General features: G+C 36.0%; 2 protein-coding genes across 2 annotated transcripts; one reads left to right on the forward strand and one right to left on the reverse strand.

Moving 5' to 3' along the window:
* Nucleotides 1-286: 286 nt before the first annotated feature.
* LOC146133680 (FAD-dependent oxidoreductase domain-containing protein 1-like) lies at nucleotides 287-8,655 on the forward strand. The gene is made up of 11 exons (XM_083396817.1): nucleotides 287-413; nucleotides 1,570-1,718; nucleotides 2,119-2,232; nucleotides 2,414-2,529; nucleotides 3,271-3,418; nucleotides 3,838-3,993; nucleotides 4,400-4,543; nucleotides 5,235-5,387; nucleotides 5,909-6,013; nucleotides 7,307-7,413; nucleotides 7,985-8,655. The coding sequence occupies exons 2-11, from the start codon at nucleotides 1,653-1,655 to the stop codon at nucleotides 8,127-8,129; spliced, it is 1,254 nt and encodes a 417-aa protein (XP_083252943.1). The 5' UTR covers nucleotides 287-413; nucleotides 1,570-1,652; the 3' UTR covers nucleotides 8,130-8,655.
* A 1,735-nt stretch (nucleotides 8,656-10,390) lies between these two features.
* LOC146133681 (trehalose transporter 1-like protein) lies at nucleotides 10,391-16,778 on the reverse strand. The gene is made up of 8 exons (XM_083397826.1): nucleotides 16,764-16,778; nucleotides 16,296-16,395; nucleotides 15,202-15,362; nucleotides 14,333-14,521; nucleotides 13,205-13,310; nucleotides 12,503-12,598; nucleotides 11,403-11,596; nucleotides 10,391-10,576 (listed from the first exon to the last, which is right to left on the reverse strand). Exons 1-8 carry the CDS (start codon nucleotides 16,776-16,778, stop codon nucleotides 10,391-10,393), a joined length of 1,047 nt encoding a protein of 348 aa, XP_083253952.1.
* Between the last annotated feature and the right edge of the window lie 560 nt (nucleotides 16,779-17,338).

A 17,338-nucleotide genomic window follows, 5' to 3' on the forward strand; every position in this document is an offset into this window, starting at 1 on the left:
AGCAATAATTTCATATTCAAGCCTTTATAGGCGAATCAAAAGTTGATTTTTAGGAATAAAATATTCATAAAAGAGTATTGTGTGTTTTAAAAAACTTTAACATTTGAAGGTTTATATTGTACTTATCTATTTAAAGTTTAAACATATTTCATCTTACATATGCATTTTTAATTAAGGGTATTACCCTTTTGTTCATACCGTCTGCAAACAAATTCGAAAATAACAACAATTGCTTAAAATGAAGTTGTTAAGTCGGTGTTCAAGGTTTTTTCTGTACACAAAAAAATACCAAAGTTTATCACAAACTTCAACAAGAGTTACTTCAAGGTGTTTTACAGAACGCCGATTTAACGAAGACGAGGTGTACGACCAATGGCGTCCCAATAGAGATGGACCAATTCTTTTGCCTGATGGTGAGCGACTTTGTTTATTGTATACATATAACTACTTAAAAGCGATTTTACGCCTTAAGGCCCGTTTACACTATACAGCTGCACTGAGCTGAGCTGGGCGTGAAATTGTTTTCACTCCAGCTATGCACTGAGCTGCGCTGGGCCCTGGGCGTAAAAATCGCTCCAAAATATTATGTTTTTCGGCGCTGGTCTAGAATCCTACCACAGTTCTAAAATCAACGCACAAAATTTGAGTTAGGGTGCGGGTTAGCGTTCGGGTGTGGGTGGGTCAAGTATTATTATATTCTTTGTTTAATAATAATACTTGACCCACCTTAACCCAAACGCTAACCCGCACCCTAACCCAAATGGTGTTTCGTTGTGGTAGGATTCTAGACCAGCGCCTGTTTTTCTATAGCTGCACTGGGCTTGAGTTTAACAAAGCGCGAAAATCTCTCCAAAGCATTTTTTTTCCAGCTGCACTGGGCTTGAGTTTAACAAAGCGCAAAAATCTCTCCCAAAGCATTTTTTTTCCAGCTGCCCGGGGCTTGAGTTTAGCAAAGCGCGAAATGCTCGCCTCAATAGAAATTAAATGCAAATTATGTTTTTTTTTATTTGCAACGAAATACAAACTAATAGAGTTTTTTGTCATATTAATAAAGCTCGGACACTGACAAAATAACATTAATATAGCAAGGTTGAGTTTAAGTTAAAGTTTGCCCTAGGATCAGCGCTGCAGATTCGGTTAAAAATAACCTGAGTCCTACTCCGGCCAAATGTAAGAGAACAAAAATAAGGTGGATATTCCATTCACTTATAGGGTTGTCATATAATTCATCCACCCAGAATACATGGTGGAAAAAAATATTCCAACATAATAAATATGCTTCCCAACCTTTACAATTTACAGTTTCCAAGATATCAAATTTGAAATTTGTTGCTGTACACATCAGGCTCTGGACTCGTATTTTTGCGCAGCCTTAAGCTAACCTTAAGACTACTAACGTCAGAATAAATGGAACAATAAGAAATAAACATGTTCTGGAACAAATTTTCTCGATTCTTTTTAAAAAACAAAAGTAACTAGTATCTGAAAAATCTGAAAAAATAACTAAAATGAAATTTGTTAACCCAATTGGACTGCACAATTGTTAATATATACAACACCTCTTTTTAGGAAATGTTGTCGACTTTCTTATAATTGGAGGAGGAATTGTGGGTCAGGCATTAGCATATAACCTTTGGAGGATATTGGAGAAAATGTCCCTGATAAAGGCTAAAAAGGAATGGGCTCCAGTCATTTGTGTCTGCGAAAAAGACCCATCGGTTTGTTGCTTAATGTTTATATTAGGGATGTCTAATAGTTGACATTTTGTTGTTGTACTGATAACCAATATTTTGGATCATAGTATCGCAATCCAAAACTAAATGACATCATTAAACTAGCTTTAGTGTTAAAGAATTTATTTACTTTGAGTTATTAACCTACTATGTTTTAATAAATTTTCGTCTTAAGATAAAATTGTTGCGTTGGATCGCGAGTAGTATCGGGCGAGTACCGATGCTATCACTTGGCATCGAGTATCAGCTCTTATTCTATATTATCTGACTTCCCTCATTTATATACATACCTACGTTTATAAACTATCTACTCACCAATATTAAATTTTAAAGGTATAATATTCAGTATTGTTTTGGATTCTACTGTTTATATTTGTGTATTTAGATGTTGTCTTGTTCGACTAATTTGTCTGCCGGTGGAATTCGCACACAATTTTCAAATCCTTCCAATATTGCTTTATCCATGGCCACCGCTGAGTTTTTAAACTCACTTCAAATGGTTTGTTTTTCCCACTTTTATTGATAATTAGACAATGTTCTTTACAAGCCTTTGTAAAATAAATTTTAAAGCTTTTGTTACAAAACCAACCTTAAATTTTAGATCTGTATAAAAAATATTTTGTTGCTACATATGTGTGTCATAATTTAAACTGATTAAGCCATTTACTTTTTATTTGAAGCACCTCAGTACAGTTGAAAATCCAGACCCGGATATACAATTTCAACGTCAGGGCTACCTGATGTTGGCAACCGCCGAAGGGGCGCCACAACTTATGAAAAATCACCAAGTACAAACGTAAGTTTTCTATGAGAGAGTGTTAGTGTAACTGCTTCGTATTATGTCTAAAATCTTTATTAAATGTTAAAGATTGATCGGTAAAGGAAAACTTAAGTAAAAATAAAACTTATTGTGATGACAAGCATTTTTGGTCCAAATTCTTCAGTTTTCCTCCCTAAAGTTAAGTGCTTTGTTCGTCTAAGGCAGTGGTTCCCAAACTGTGGGCCATGACCCAGTAGTGGGCCATGGGTCTATTTTAAGTGGGCCATAGAGCTACTTGAAAATATTGCAAGTTCTGTAGCTATACATTTGGTGGTACTAACATAGTTCTTGGCATATGTAAAAATACTAATAAGGGGGGTGAGAAAGTGGTGCACATGTCCAGTGGTGAGCTAAATGTAAATAAATTGATTCCACTGTACCTTTGTAACAAAAGATTCCATTTGGTTTGTGCTGATAGATGTTGTAAAATAGTTTGCATTCAGTTTTGTAGAGTTTAGGAGCTTAATGGTTGGAGGTTGTAGTAAGATAGAAGAATATCAATAGCCCATACAAAAGTAGGTAGCATTTTGTAAACGTTTCGTGTACCTCTTTATTCATTTTCAACATAAAAAATGAATAAAGATGTATTCGAAATGTCAAAATGACACCTACTTCTGTATTGGCTTTCATATTTTTTAAGTTCGCATGCAAATTACTGAAATAATTTCTTGGTTTTACCTATTAGTGTTTTGGCATCTTTCCCATTGCTTAAACTAGTGAGGCTGGTGCCAAAGTGATGTTGCTGACAAAGGAACATTTGAAGGAAACCTTTCCTTGGGTTAACACGGATGGAATCGAGCTTGCAACTTATGGATTGGAAAATGAGGGCTGGTTTGACCCATCCATGTACCTGTCCTGTTTCAAGGTGAAAATCTAGTAAAAAAATAACATTTATTTATACAAAAAAGCATCGTAAAATTGGAAAGAAAGTATTGAATTCGGTATACAATTTACATCCAAAAATTGTTTTTAATTTTTGTTAAGTTGAATGTTTTTGATTATTAATATGCTGTCACAAACAACTTTTTAATATCAAAGTATATTTGTTAAGGATTTATTGTTGTGTTGTGTTGTAGTCAAATTAAACTTAAAATCGGCAAATGATGTTTAGAAATCATAACAGGAGTGTTTTTTTTTTCTGTATGCGTAAGACTTCTATAGCTGTTTTAGGGGTTCATGGTAATAAATAAATTGCTTACAAGTTTTTTACTGCTGAGCGTATACTAAGGAAACATACCAAATAACCCAATACCATACTGAAATGTGTTTTTTTAATGTAAATAGAAAAAGAATCCAACGCTGGGAATTAAAACGCTCAATGCAGAAGTGGTAGGTTTTAAGAAGGAACTTTGCAAAGACATGCACCCGGACCAGAGAATTATCGTGGAAGGTCCAAATAAAGAAACACTTTATCCTGATGGCAAAATTGAAGGGGTCTATGTAAGTAATGTGAAGCAAAAAAAAAAAAAAAAAAAAACATGCTTTGATGCAATTTAGCTGGAGGTTCCAATATAGATGTACAAAATGTAAAAGCATAAAAAAAAAAAAAAAAAAAATTCTTCAAAAAAAAAGATTTAAATTTAATGAAGTATTTACATTTTTTGGCTCTCCTGCATTGTTACTGCAACTGAAATGTGTTTTTTTTTCTGAACACAAATAACTCTGTATCAGTGTGTTTGCTCTTGCAAAAAATACTAATATGTTATACAAATAAGACGAACCACTTTGTGGATAATGCTACTCTACCTGACATCTACAATAGATTTAGAAAAACAGTAACGGTTAAAAATTAACATTTATGTTTTTCTAGTACAGTAGATTTAGCAACCATTTTTTTTTAAATCAGGTAAAGCACAAGGACCACGACAAACCAGTTCACATAAAGGCTAGCAAAATCATCAACTGTGCCGGTCCGATGTCGGGATATGTGGCTGGTTTATGTGGCATCGGTAATGATGACCCAAATGCTCACCCCATCGCTCAAGTTAAAGTGAGTGCCACTCTTCATTACATATACCAGCGTTGTAATGACTCAAGTCAATGACTTGACTGTCACTGCTTTCAAAAGACTTGACTTGACTTCAGTCTTTTGCGCAAAATGACTTGACTTGACTTAAGTCTTTTGAGGAAATGACTTAACTTGACTTAAGTCTTTTAGACCAATGACTTGTGTTAAAAAACATTCTCATTAGGTTTTTTTTTTTTAATTTGTATTATTCATCCTAATTTTTGCACATAAAACAATTTGATTGCTATAAGTTATGTTTGTGTTGCATTTTACGTGAGTTATTGCTCATAGTCGGGCGAGTTAACGTTTTAACCTGAAATGAACCACTGAAATACTATATTACTGTATATTGAACGCATAAGTGGGCGCACCAGCTTATTTGATCTGTATTACACATAATAATATATAATATTATGCATCATTTTCATCCGTACATTCATCCGCACATTCATCCGCACATTCATCCGCAGGACCTTTGTCATCCGCATTACGATGTTTTTCATCCGCACAAGTGCGTACCATTCCACGGGTTCAAAAGCACCGATATAGATCGTATTGCAAAGTGCGGTTTTATGTAAGCCGTAATCATAGATCAAAAAGCAGCTTCAGAACACTTGTTGAACACACATTATGTGTATGTATCTTTCATTACAAAAAAACATTTTGTTTTTAGCTCCCAGTGGAACGTCGCAAGCGTTACGTGTACGTGGTCCACTGTCCAGATGCCCCAATGTTCGACTTCCCCTTCCTGGTCGACCCATCTGGGGTTTACGTCAGGAGAGAGGGGTTCGGGGGCAAGTACATCTGCGGGTCATCCCCCACCGAGGTATTACCCCCTTTTTGTCATGTTTTTATCGTTGTTTTGACCTAATTCAGATGAGGTCTAACGTGTGTTTTGGGTCTTGTTTTGTATGTGCGTAACCTTAATTTTATTTCTAGGATTTTTTTGAATTCCCCCAATTGAAAGCTTTAATAATTGGTTTAAACCTTGACAAGTCTTAATACTTATAAATAAACGAAATGCTATTATAGATGTTTTTAACAAGCATAAAAAAATACAGTTTTAGTATTTTTTTTTTAATTTTACAATTTACTCATTTTTACCGCTGAAGTGAACATAGTTTTTTTTTCAATAAAAATCAAACTATCGCGCGTCTGTGAAATTCATTAACCGGAAATAGGGCAGTAAACAAAGGTAATAAAATTACATGTAGTTAGTAAACTATGTTAGTTAGATTCATGAATTTCATAACACATTTCTTTAATAAATGTTGCCCATGAATTCCACGATGATGATAAATTGTAACGTGTGCCAATCTGTTTTCAACTAATAGAGTGTTTTTTTAGGATCAAGAGCCAGACAATAGCAATCTTGACGTCGATTACGATTTCTTCGACGAACATATTTGGCCGAAGTTGGCGCACAGGATTCCCGCCTTTGAAAACCTAAAGGTTTGTTATAACAGGAATATGCGCCGCAACTGAATAACGCAGTAAACGAAGTGACAACAAAGGAAACAGACTAGAAACAGGGCGTCCCAACTTTTTGTCGTTAAAATTTTTCGCGACATCTAGAGGTTTACCAGTTAAAAACATACATTTATCGTTGTCTGCTTTGGCCTTAACCAGAAAACGGACATCGAGGCTGTTAAAGTCGTTCTTGAAGAGACTCAAAGCAAAACTATTGTCATGTATATATTGCAATGCCGGAATCGTCCTTTCATCGACTGAAAGGTAGCCTCATTGCGAAACCAAGTAGGCGTTTATCAGAACCGCATTGTCTGCTGCATCCTGTTCACACATACATTCAAGGAGCTCTTCAGTTTGTGGTCTATTCTAACCGTATAAGCACTTGTACCTGTGTTTATCTAGCTCAGCTGCACAATGCTAACTACTCTGCTTCGTTATATGTTTTTTCGTGTAGTTAGGCTAACCGAAATTAGCGAGCTAATTCGCTAGAAGAGACTATATTATTTAGTGAGATGTCTTTAACCTTGATAATTCGGTAATTTGCTCCAGGATAACAGGATATTGGTTTGAGTAAAAACATTTACCTATACCCATGGTTCTTAAACTTATGGTGCCGTTAGCCGCAAAATTAAATTAATGGATTTCAATTGACATTATTTTAAAACCTAAAAAGGTATGACCTTCGATAAATTAATGAACAACCAACCTTGCTTTTGAAATTAACACTGAACATTTAAACAATTAGAAAACCGAATTATATCTGCTTACCATTAGAGGAATATTACGTCTTATCTCATTCTCAAAATTAACACATGGTGTCAGTAGCAGCTCTATAGTTCAACTACCAGAGGACATACAAAAGGTTGTAAGTTCGAACCTCACTGCAGCGTTTAGTTGTTTTCTAGCCTGCCTTACTTACATAATTTATCGACAGATTCGGTGAGTCTGCGATGGCTTCCTGTTTATATGATACGTAAGCCGCGATCGTTGGTCAAAATCAGCTTCAGAAGGGCTATATCACAGTGGTTTAACACATATGTCATATGTGTTTGATTCTTTTTTTTAACTTTTTTTTCTCTCAATATTTTAGTCCAATACCCGGTAATTTTACTTAAAGGACAGCCTTTAAACTTACACCTTTCTAATTACTCCGGCCAGCCTGAAGTAGGTAAAATTAAGTCGTCTAAGGTCTAGTTTTCCCTTGGTTTTGGAAAACTTATTTGCCTTTAGCTCTGAAATTGCCACTTTCACAGCTCATTTTGTTTTTGTTCCAAGGTGACGTCAGCATGGGCCGGTTACTATGACTACAACACGTTCGACCAAAACGCGATCATTGGACAGCACCCTCTCTACCCCACCATGTGGTTCATTACTGGGTTCAGGTGGGTTGTTACTTGCTGTTCCACTTGTGGCAAAAGGGCGTCGTTTTATGTAAAACTTAAAATGCTATGAATATACTGTTACTTTCGGGTAATATTTCCATTGTAAAATTGTTCTTCTTTACAAATTCAAAAAATTAAAATTCTTTAAATTGAAAATTTAAATTTCTAATTTAAACCAAAATCATCAAAAGTGTTTCTCTTTATAGTGGGACACAATATATATTTTCGCAAGACATTTAAATGTGATTTCGCGATCTAAGTTTTAAAGGTGTAATTTTCGTCATAAATTTCCGGAAAATTGGTAACAAGAATAACAACTTTAAAAATATGCTTACACCAAAAAATTATTATATAACAACAAGTCTCAACATAAAATTAAAGACCAATGTTTCTAAACCTTTTGTTAACGTTTTGGTAATATTAGTGTTCAGCCAGGCTTGGTAATCAAGCGTTAATCTAAGGGTCAAAATAACTAGTTCGTTTTATCCACATATTGTTCACAGTCACCTGCAGTAACTAATTTCGTCCGGGTAAAAAAATATTTTTACACAAAAATATACTCTCGTTTCAGCGGCCACGGAATTCAGCAGGCGTACGGAGCGTCTTATATGCTTGCGGAAAAGATCCTTAAGGACTTGCCGAACCCAATTCTTGACACGTTTGCTTTCACCAGAGTCATTAACAACACGCCCCTCAAGGAAATCAACATCATCTGAACGCTATCTTTTCTAGCGGTGGTTTGCGGTGAAGTGATTTTGAAAATACTCAAGTCACAGTCAAGTCGTTTGTGAAATATTTTAAGTTCAAGTCAAGTCTTTTAAAAAAATACCAAGTCAAGTCCAAGTAATCAGTTGCTCAAGCCAAGTCCCAGTCAAGCCATTTGTGAAACGTCTCAAGTCCCAGTCAAGTAATTTGTGAAATATCAAGTCTAAGTCAAGTCTTCAAAAAAATAACAAATCAAGCCCCAGTCCAAGTCATTATTAGAAAGTCAACTCCAAGTCAAATCAATGATAAAAACTAAAAACGATGAACTAATAAAACTGGTAAACTCGTCCGATTTTGTACAATAATTTACCCAAAAACCTGCATTGAGATAAATAGCTCAATTTTATAATAAAGGCTTTTTAAAAACTTTTAATTTCAACCAAATCCGTGACGAAAAGCCTTACGTCAAGTCATGTATTTTTGCCAAAATACTGAAGTCAAGTTGAGGCATTTTAATTACCGAAAATACTTCAGTCAAGTCATTTGCACACATTGACTTAAGTGCACTTAAGTCAAGTCATTCATTGTTTGGTTGCGGGAGGGATTTGTACGACTACTGAAGGCGGATGATCAAAATATGTAGATTTTCGGGCTTCTAAATAAGAAACTGCGAATATTGAGCAAAAAACAAGACCGTTTGGCTTTTGAGGTTTTGCAAAAGGCTCGAACGCTCTCTGCTTAAATGTTTTCACACCACATCATCATTTTTTGTTATGTTCTACATTGGTGATTTCCGTTTTACTGTTTTACGGCACACCTTTCATACTTCAAGCTGCTCTGTAATATTTTTACGTTCAATGTGAAAACGTTGTTCTTTTTCGTTTGTTCTTTAATTCCAGGTCGAACCGTGACAAAAAACCTGGGTGCTTATTTTCACTGCATTTTCACCTAACATTAAGCTAACTTACGAATGTAACGTTCATCCAACAAATACTGACCATTTACGGTTTGCTTGGTTTCTAAAATCAAAACCGCCTGTACCAGTTTAAAGCAGGGCTGCAGAGTCGGTTAAAAATATCCCGAGTCCGACTCCAGCCGAAAAATAAACCCTAGTCTGACTCCGGTGAAATGAACAATTTTGTCGAGTCCCGAGTCCGGCCCTGACCTTACAGCCTGTATTCCGCCAATTTACGTAACTAAAATAACGTGGATATTCAGCAATCCACTTATATGGGTGTCGTATAATTCTTTCACTCACACTATATGGTTGTAAAATATTCTGTAAAATGCTATTCCGCCTTTAAACCAGGGCTGCGGAGTCTGCTTTAAACCAGGGCTGCGGAGTCGGACTCGGGACTCGACGGAGTCGGTTTGTTTTGCCGGACTCGGGACTCGAATAAGACCACGTAAAACTACCGAGTACCGAGTCCGACGTGCGCATGCGCAGTATCAAATTTTAAAACTGTTAAGGCGGCAAAATGTAAGTTGTAAAAGTGTATTAGCAAATGTGAAATATTTTTAAACCATGTAATGCGGGTGGATCAATTATGACACCAATATGAGTGGATTGCACAAAATGACTTGTAATTTTCCGTTTTATGAGAAATGTTTTTCAAATATTCTTTGTTGTTTCAAACAGCATAAGATTAATCAAGATCTTTTACGAGCGTTAAAGCTTTGCTAGAGTATTCTGCTGTTTTCCCTGTCTAATACTTTTTTTCGCGTGTATAACCTAACCTGGAGGAGTGGTGGTAACAACTGAACTGGAGTTTCATGTCGCCAAACCAGCCTTACATTCTGTAGTAGCCAATGCTTCTATGCACAAATGTGTCGTTTCTTTTGTCGAATGTATATTTCCGCGGCTGTAAATAAAATAAACGAACAGCAATTGTAAAGTAAATAAAGAACGGTAGGCTATGCAGGTTTGCCAGCTTTTTTTGAACCTCTTTAGATTTTATTCTTTAAAAAAAAAATCCAAATAAAATTTGGCTTTTTAGTCTTTTTTTGTTTTATTCAAAAGTTATGTTAAGAAGAGATCAAACTAACACAAGAAGAGAAAAAATGTCTAAAAAATTTACAAAAAGAGAAAAAATTGCCAAGAAAAACTTACTAAAAGCGACAAAAAATTGAGAATAATTGCCAGAAAATTCAATGTACAACTGACCATTTTTTGCATTTGTAATTAATTTAAGGAAAAACATGGGCTTTCTTAGAGTTTGTACTAGATTTGGCTTTTTTTATTTTTCCATCTGGAAACCCTGAAGCTTTTTCCTCAACTATAATCGTGCTCGGTCGAACCGATTGGTTTGCAAACACTTTCTTGTTTCGTGTAGTGCCTCTCTATCTCCTCCAGCGACTGCCCTTTCGTCTCTGGGATGGCCACTAGGGTAAAGATCACGCCGGACAAACAAATGCCGCCGTAGAACCAGAAAGCGCCTTGTGTCGTAATCGCTTGCTGCTTTACAAAATTTAATTAGGTTTTTGCCTTTATTTTTTATGGCTGTATTAGTAAAGGAGCGAAAAAGTAGCATTATAAATTTATATACCAATTGTAGTTGAGAGGTAGTATCATCTGTTTTAGGAATATTAACAAATTTTATTCCACTTTAAATCACTTGAAGAAAAGAAAAACGTTTGGCCTTTAAATATATATATTACATATAAGTTTATAAGCCTGACTTCCTCGCAAGCAAAACGTTAAAGTCTAGTAGAAGAACAGCTTTTAGCAAATAGAAAGTCTGCTGACAAGTATTTGCTGTTTAGCCAATCTTTTGTTTACTGTTCAACGCTTTACCAACGTTATTCTTAATTCGATAGCTGCTCAAAAATTTCGAAACAGCCAAACCAATCGAGTACCAGTGTTGTAAACAAATCTTTTTAAAATGACTTAAGTCCCAGTCAAGTCATTTGTAAAATAAAGTAAGTCCAAGTCAAGTCATTTTGAATAAATAACAAGTCAGTTCCCCGTCAATTATAATTAGAGCAAGTTTATTTCAAGTCAAGACCTTGTCATAAAAATTAAACTTATACTTTTTAATTGGCCCGAGTATAAGAAATATCTCAACTAAAAAATGACGTAAAACGCAACATATAGCAAGAAAATTGTTTTATCTGCAAAACTTAAGACGAAAAATGTCTATTGAAAACACTCCATTTCAAGTCAAGTCATTTTTGTCAAAAGACTTCAAGTCAAGTAATTTGAACACAGTGACTTAAGTCAAGTCAAGTCATTTGAAAATAGTGACTTAAGTCAAGACATTGACATTACCAACTACGTCACGAACCTGCAAGTCGTAAAACTCTGACGTCACTATAAAGGCGCAGAAGAGGTTGAAGGCGGTGAGTAGCCCCCCACATCTCCCCCTTGCCCGTAGGGGGATCAACTCGGACAGAAGGGTGAAGGGAATTGGGCCAAAGCCCATCGAGAAGGCAATAATGTACACGATCACGCTTGTCAAAGCCAGCCACGTGAGACCGCCTTGAAAAGTCAAGGTTTTATGTTAAGTTCTGAATGTTTGTTGTGTAAAGGGATCTGAATGCGTGAGTTTACAATTAATAACGAATCATTGTTGCGCATCTGAATTTATGAAATTTGCGGTGGTTTTAAACAATGTCTTGTAAAACAGCAAAATATGCTTCTAAAATTGCACAAATTGTTTTTTGTGAGTTTTAGCCCGACACTGTATAAGGAAAAAAAATCGTTCGAAGCGATTAGGATTGTTTTCAAGTTCATGCTCGTATCGGCTCCAAGCAAATGTTATTGCTTGCCGTAAAGCAACTTCGAAGTTATTTTTATTTAGATTTGATTCGCCGCTAAGCTTCGCTTTCTTTTTAACAAGGCTTTGATCAGTTTGGCTGTTTTTTTAGATTTTATGTTAAAGTTAAACTTTGTTGTGGAAAAGTCCCTGAATGCGTGCGTGTTCGCAAATGAGAATGAACCATTTTGTGTTAGTTGCGTATTTTAATATGTGGGATTTGCAGTGGTCTTGAAACAAACAATGCCAGACAAATGTTTTTAGCTTGATAACGGATCTCGAAAAAAAGGTCGAGTAAACTGACATCACCTTGATGAAAACGTTTCGATACGAACTTGTATCATCCAGTTAACCTGACCGAGAACGTGAGAAGTAAATCAAAGCATCACTTATAAAAGTTCTTATCATTCTGAGTTTCTATAGTCGGATCATCAATTATCAAGCTACACTACAGATCCGTGCATAGTCTACCCAAATACTTTTTAAATTGCGGAGATAATCTTTGTAGAGTTTTAACCCGACACTGTATGAAAAAAAATCGTTCAAACCGATTACGAATATTTTCAAGTTTATGCTCGAGTTGGCTCAACACGGCTTTGATCAGTTTTTGAGCCCAAGCGTTCTTACACCTTTGTAGTCGTTGTCCATTACAAGAAAGTAAGCTCCAAATGTTCCCATGCTGACTGCCATCAGTAATCCGCTGAAGATCATGAGTACTTTGCGGCCTGATAACCACAGTTTTGTAAACAAGTCAGTTGGTTTTGATTTAATTTACTTATTAAATTGAGGTATTTATTTCAATTCTTCCGAGTAAACTAGTTTGCTTGCTATACATTCCGTTTTTGTTTCTTTTTAGTTTATCAATTTTAGTTATCATTTTTAATAGTTCAACGGTAGATTTTTATGCCAATGATTAAGTTAACGTGCTCTAATAATGTCTTGATTTGCTATTCGTCGCAAAATACTTGACTTGGACTTGAGTCATTTCAAAGTGACTGGTTTACAGCGTTTCACTCAGGTAAAATTACTTTGCTACACCTATTTTGAAAATACTTGACCAAATGTTACGCAGGATAAGGTTTATCCCAGGCAGTATAAGGTATGAGGTCATGCTCACTGCATCTATTTATTTGAGTTAGGGTACGGGTTAGCATTTTGGTTGGGGTGGGTCAAGTATTATTATATTCATTCTCCTAGCTCAATACAAGAAAAGTACATAAACTATTTTTTATCCTTGCAAATGGCTGCATTAGGCACATTACGTTATACCTTATCCTGCCTTGGACTTAGCATTTGGTCAAAGTATTTTCCTATATTGACTGTCAGCTCACCCAGTTTATCCATCAAAACGCATGAGAGCAAGGTGAAGACACTTCGCATTCCAGCCACAAGAAGAAGAGCCATTTGTAATTCGGAAGACGACTTAAATCCAACGTCCTAAACAAGGAAAGCTATACACTGGACTAAATTAATCTAGACTTGTTTAATGCGAAAGGGTTTAATCATAAAGGGAAGCTATATGCGGAATCGGCGTTATGTATTAGGTGGGTAATCCTGTTCAACAACTCACCTTGTTTCGAAAAAAACTAATCGAGGTTAATTGAACACATGAAACTGAAACATAAATGCCCAGTAGAGCAACATGCATTTTATATAGAAATGTTCTATTATTATTTTATTCCAATATCGATACCAAGTATTTTTTACACAACTCCCGCGATCTGATCCGATTCCAAATGACGTATTATGGTCAAATCACCGTTTTTAAATTGATAAGTGCAGTCGTAATGACATTCAGGGTATGTTTTCTTTGGTATTTTAAAAAGAAAAAAATAGCTTAGGCTCAAAATCAATGCTGAGATGCACAAATGAATTTGCTATCAGTTGCCACCCTAGGATCGGACGAGGACTGATCATATAACTTGGAATCGCTGCTTCTAATCGCAATAGTGAGTTAGAATATATGAACTGTTGTCATATAGGTACACTATGCACGGATCTGTAAAGTAGCTAGATAATTAATGTATGTCAAAGTCAATAAGTCGAGCAAATCGACATCATCTTGATCAAGACGTTTCGATATGAACTTGTTTCACATTATGCTTTTATTTACTGTTTTTTTTTTTTAAGTCACATTAACTGAAGATTATAAAACTTCGTAACATAACGTTCTAATCAATATAATGTCGGTCTACTCGATCTTTTGGGCTTTGTAATTCATTATCAAGCCATGTAGTCACTTGATATTAAAAAAAACTCCTCCGGTAATTGTAAATGTTAACCAACGTTTCGGCAACATATTCAAGACGCCTTCTTCAGGGTGAATTACAATGTGTTAGAATAGTGCGAATTTACCAAATCCAACCACCGGACAAAACAGGATCTATATCCAAACAACGGCGTCAACAACGAACCCTATATATAGTTTGAATCCACGACTCAATTAAACGCCTCTCCACCTGAAAAGTGCTCTTCAGGTAAAACATGACGCTGTTGATTCCGCTAAACTGCTGGAGGAACATGGTTACCATGACGACAAGAAGTGGGATGCGCAAGGATCTCGTGACGAAGATCTCCTTCCAGGAGGAGGACTCACTCGTGGATTCGATCGAGTCCCGAAACTCGCCCAACTCGTCCGATACGTCGCACTGAAAGAGTAAGTTTAAGGTCGAGACGGGTACATGAGTTCGGCGCGAGTATTGCAGCATTTCTGTTAAACTTTTAAATTAATTCGCCACCGTTTTTTCAAGCTGAGTGGAAGTGGCAACGACATCACACAAAAAATACCTGCGTCTGCTGAACTTAACCACCTAAACTTGTCTTCATGTTGAAGTGACAAAGAATTAAAGTCACAGTAGGAAGCCCATACAGAAATATATAGGTATCATTTTAAACGTTTCGATTATCTCTTTATTTATTTTCATGTTGAAAAAAAAAATGTAAAGCCTAGTTTATTAAAACTGAATACTCATTTTTGTTTCTCGACTCGCTCCTCTCTGAGCCTGTGTAGCTCAGTTGCTAGAGCGAAGGTCCCGGTATGACCGGAGATCGTGAGTTCGAACCTCACTGCAGGTTAGTTGTTTTTCTAGCCTGCCTTAATTGAATCATTGATCGACAGATTCAATTAGTCTGCGATGACTTCCGGTTTATGGTACGTAAGCCGTAGTCGTTGATCAAATAGCCGCTTCAGAATCTTACTCATTCAAAAAGCTTTAAATTCCTTATGGGCGTGCCAACTCAGCCTCAAAATGTCTATGCCCGCTAAAACAATCGTTGTCTCGGCGTAGCAGTTGCCTAGAGCTACCTGTCACCAACCCAACAACCTTACATGTTTGCCCCTCAGTTTCTGCAGCGACGCTTTTGCCTCTCCAATCTTTCCCTTAAGCAGCAAATAGCGGGGAGTTTCAGGGACGAACACGGCAGCAGCTGAGAAGGTCAAAGGGACGAATGCGATTGCGAGTGCCAACCATCTCCACGACAATGCTCCACCTGCAAAAAGCCATCATTGCAAGTCAATATGCTATACTTGAAGAATTTCAAGATTTAATTTTTTTTTTGCATCTTTGAAAATATTGGAAAAAAAGAGCATAAAGAATAACACAGCGAAAGGACCTTACGGTCATCGAGTCGAGCTGACCATCAAACTTAGTAGCAATGTTGAAAGTCACACTAATTAGAATTAAAAGCGAAAAGTATATATGAAAAAGCTCGTATTAATTTCAAATTTAAATAAAAAGGAGGAATTTGTGTTCTGATGAGAAACTTGGTCGCCAGACATTTCCACATTGGTTTAAAAACTGCCCGTGAACATTTCATTCAAATCAAAAGGGTGAAGCCCAAAGTTTAACTTATAGTTTTTCGTGTAGTTGTGCCTGTAAATAAATTGTATCATCAAGCCTGTCACAGTCATACGCTCCAACCGCCTTATGAAGTGCTATTAAACTATTCTATACCATACTACATAATATGTTGCAAGTAATTGGTATTTGGTTTGTAAACAAAAAAGAAATAACTAAACTAAAGGAAGACAAGCATTTTTGCTTAAGGGAGGACATGAAATTTTTTTAAGACGTGACGTCGTGATGTCACAAAATTCGTCTTATCGTGTTACGTACAAAACGTGAAATCACAAAGTTTCTAGAAGCGAAAGAAGTAACCTTAAGGACACCACACAGATCCTTAGTTTTGTTAAAGTGTTATTGTCAATAAAGCAACATTATATAGATGTTATCGGTTCGCGCAAAGCGAAAAACGCCTTTATATTGTTTAAGTTGCCAAACTTTAATTTTCGAGGGTGCGATAAAGCGCACCACGATTGGGCTAACACAATTTCAACAATAGGCTTAGATATACCTGAAACACAATAGAGGCATACAAAATATTTTTTTAACAAAAAAAAAATAAGCAAAAAAATCAACCCACCCAACGCATAGGCTACAAAGATTCCTAGCGTAATTCCAAGTTGGCTTCCTGAACACAACAAGCCACGCAGATTCGCCGGAGCCACTTCGCTGAGGTAAGTCTGTGACGTAACAAACAATTATATTTTTAAAAGGAAACAAGATATGTTCTCATATTATTATAGCTTGCTTAAATGATTGTATACCAGCGAAAGAATACGTTTTATATCAAATTTAAATTTTTTTGTAATTTTAAGAACTAGCGATGTCCGATAATATCGGTTCTGAGCCGATACCCGCTGACACGTGCATGTCAAATGGATTTTGCAGTCTTTTATTAGAAGGTTTATGCCCATGCAAGTGATTTAGTTAGGAATGATAGCAATCGTAACAAAATCAATCATAAACTATTCTTTTTCTTTTAAGTGGCAGCCCAGATTGTATATTGCTGAGGACTTATAAGTCAATATCTCTTTCGTGAGCGACTTACAGGCGTCAGCAACATATTGGTAGACATTCCAATCCCAGTAACAATTCGTCCTAAGTAAATCATCCAAACATCGGTCGCAAAAGATATCAGCTGCAAAACGAAAGGCAAGGTATCAAATAAAAGCTATTCTTAACCTTAATCTAATGGCATAATATATTAACCAGTGCTGTAATGGCTTAAGTCATTGACTGGACTTAGATGTACTTAAGTCACTGTTTTCAAGCGACTTGGCTTGACTTAAGTCTTTTGGATCAGTGACTTGACATGGACTATTGTGATTTTGTCAAATATCTTAGAATTACTGGGTGTTTTTAATTAAAATTTATCTCAAGTTTTGCAAGTTAAACCATTTGGTTGCTGTAGGCTATATTGTGTTCGTGTTAGTTTTTATTTGAATTGTTGCTCCTAATCGGGCGAGTATGTTAATTATATTAGTTTGACGTTTTACTTTAATGTCATTGACATGACTTGAAGTTGAATTGCTCTCATATTGACTTGACTGGGACTTGGCTTGTTATATTTGCAAACGACTTGACTTGGACTTAAGCCATTTCAAAAGACTACTTAACAACACT

The sequence above is a fragment of the Ascidiella aspersa genome, chromosome 9 (genome assembly GCF_963924565.1).
Source record: "Ascidiella aspersa chromosome 9, kaAscAspe10.2, whole genome shotgun sequence".
NCBI classification, from domain to species: Eukaryota; Metazoa; Chordata; class Ascidiacea; order Phlebobranchia; family Ascidiidae; genus Ascidiella; species Ascidiella aspersa.

Excerpts from the sequence above, each read along its gene's own strand:
- LOC146133680 (XM_083396817.1), top strand. The coding sequence starts at position 1,653 with ATGTCCCTGATAAAGGCTAAAAAGGAATGGGCTCCAGTCATTTGTGTC. Across the intron at positions 3,419-3,837 it reads TGTACCTGTCCTGTTTCAAG|AAAAAGAATCCAACGCTGGG; the intron begins GTGAAAATCTAG and ends TAATGTAAATAG. Across the intron at positions 3,994-4,399 it reads GCAAAATTGAAGGGGTCTAT|GTAAAGCACAAGGACCACGA; the intron begins GTAAGTAATGTG and ends TTTTTAAATCAG.
- LOC146133681 (XM_083397826.1), bottom strand. Across the intron at positions 12,599-13,204 it reads CGTTTTGATGGATAAACTGG|GCCGCAAAGTACTCATGATC; the intron begins GTGAGCTGACAG and ends TGTGGTTATCAG. Across the intron at positions 11,597-12,502 it reads AATGGACAACGACTACAAAG|GCGGTCTCACGTGGCTGGCT; the intron begins GTGTAAGAACGC and ends TGACTTTTCAAG.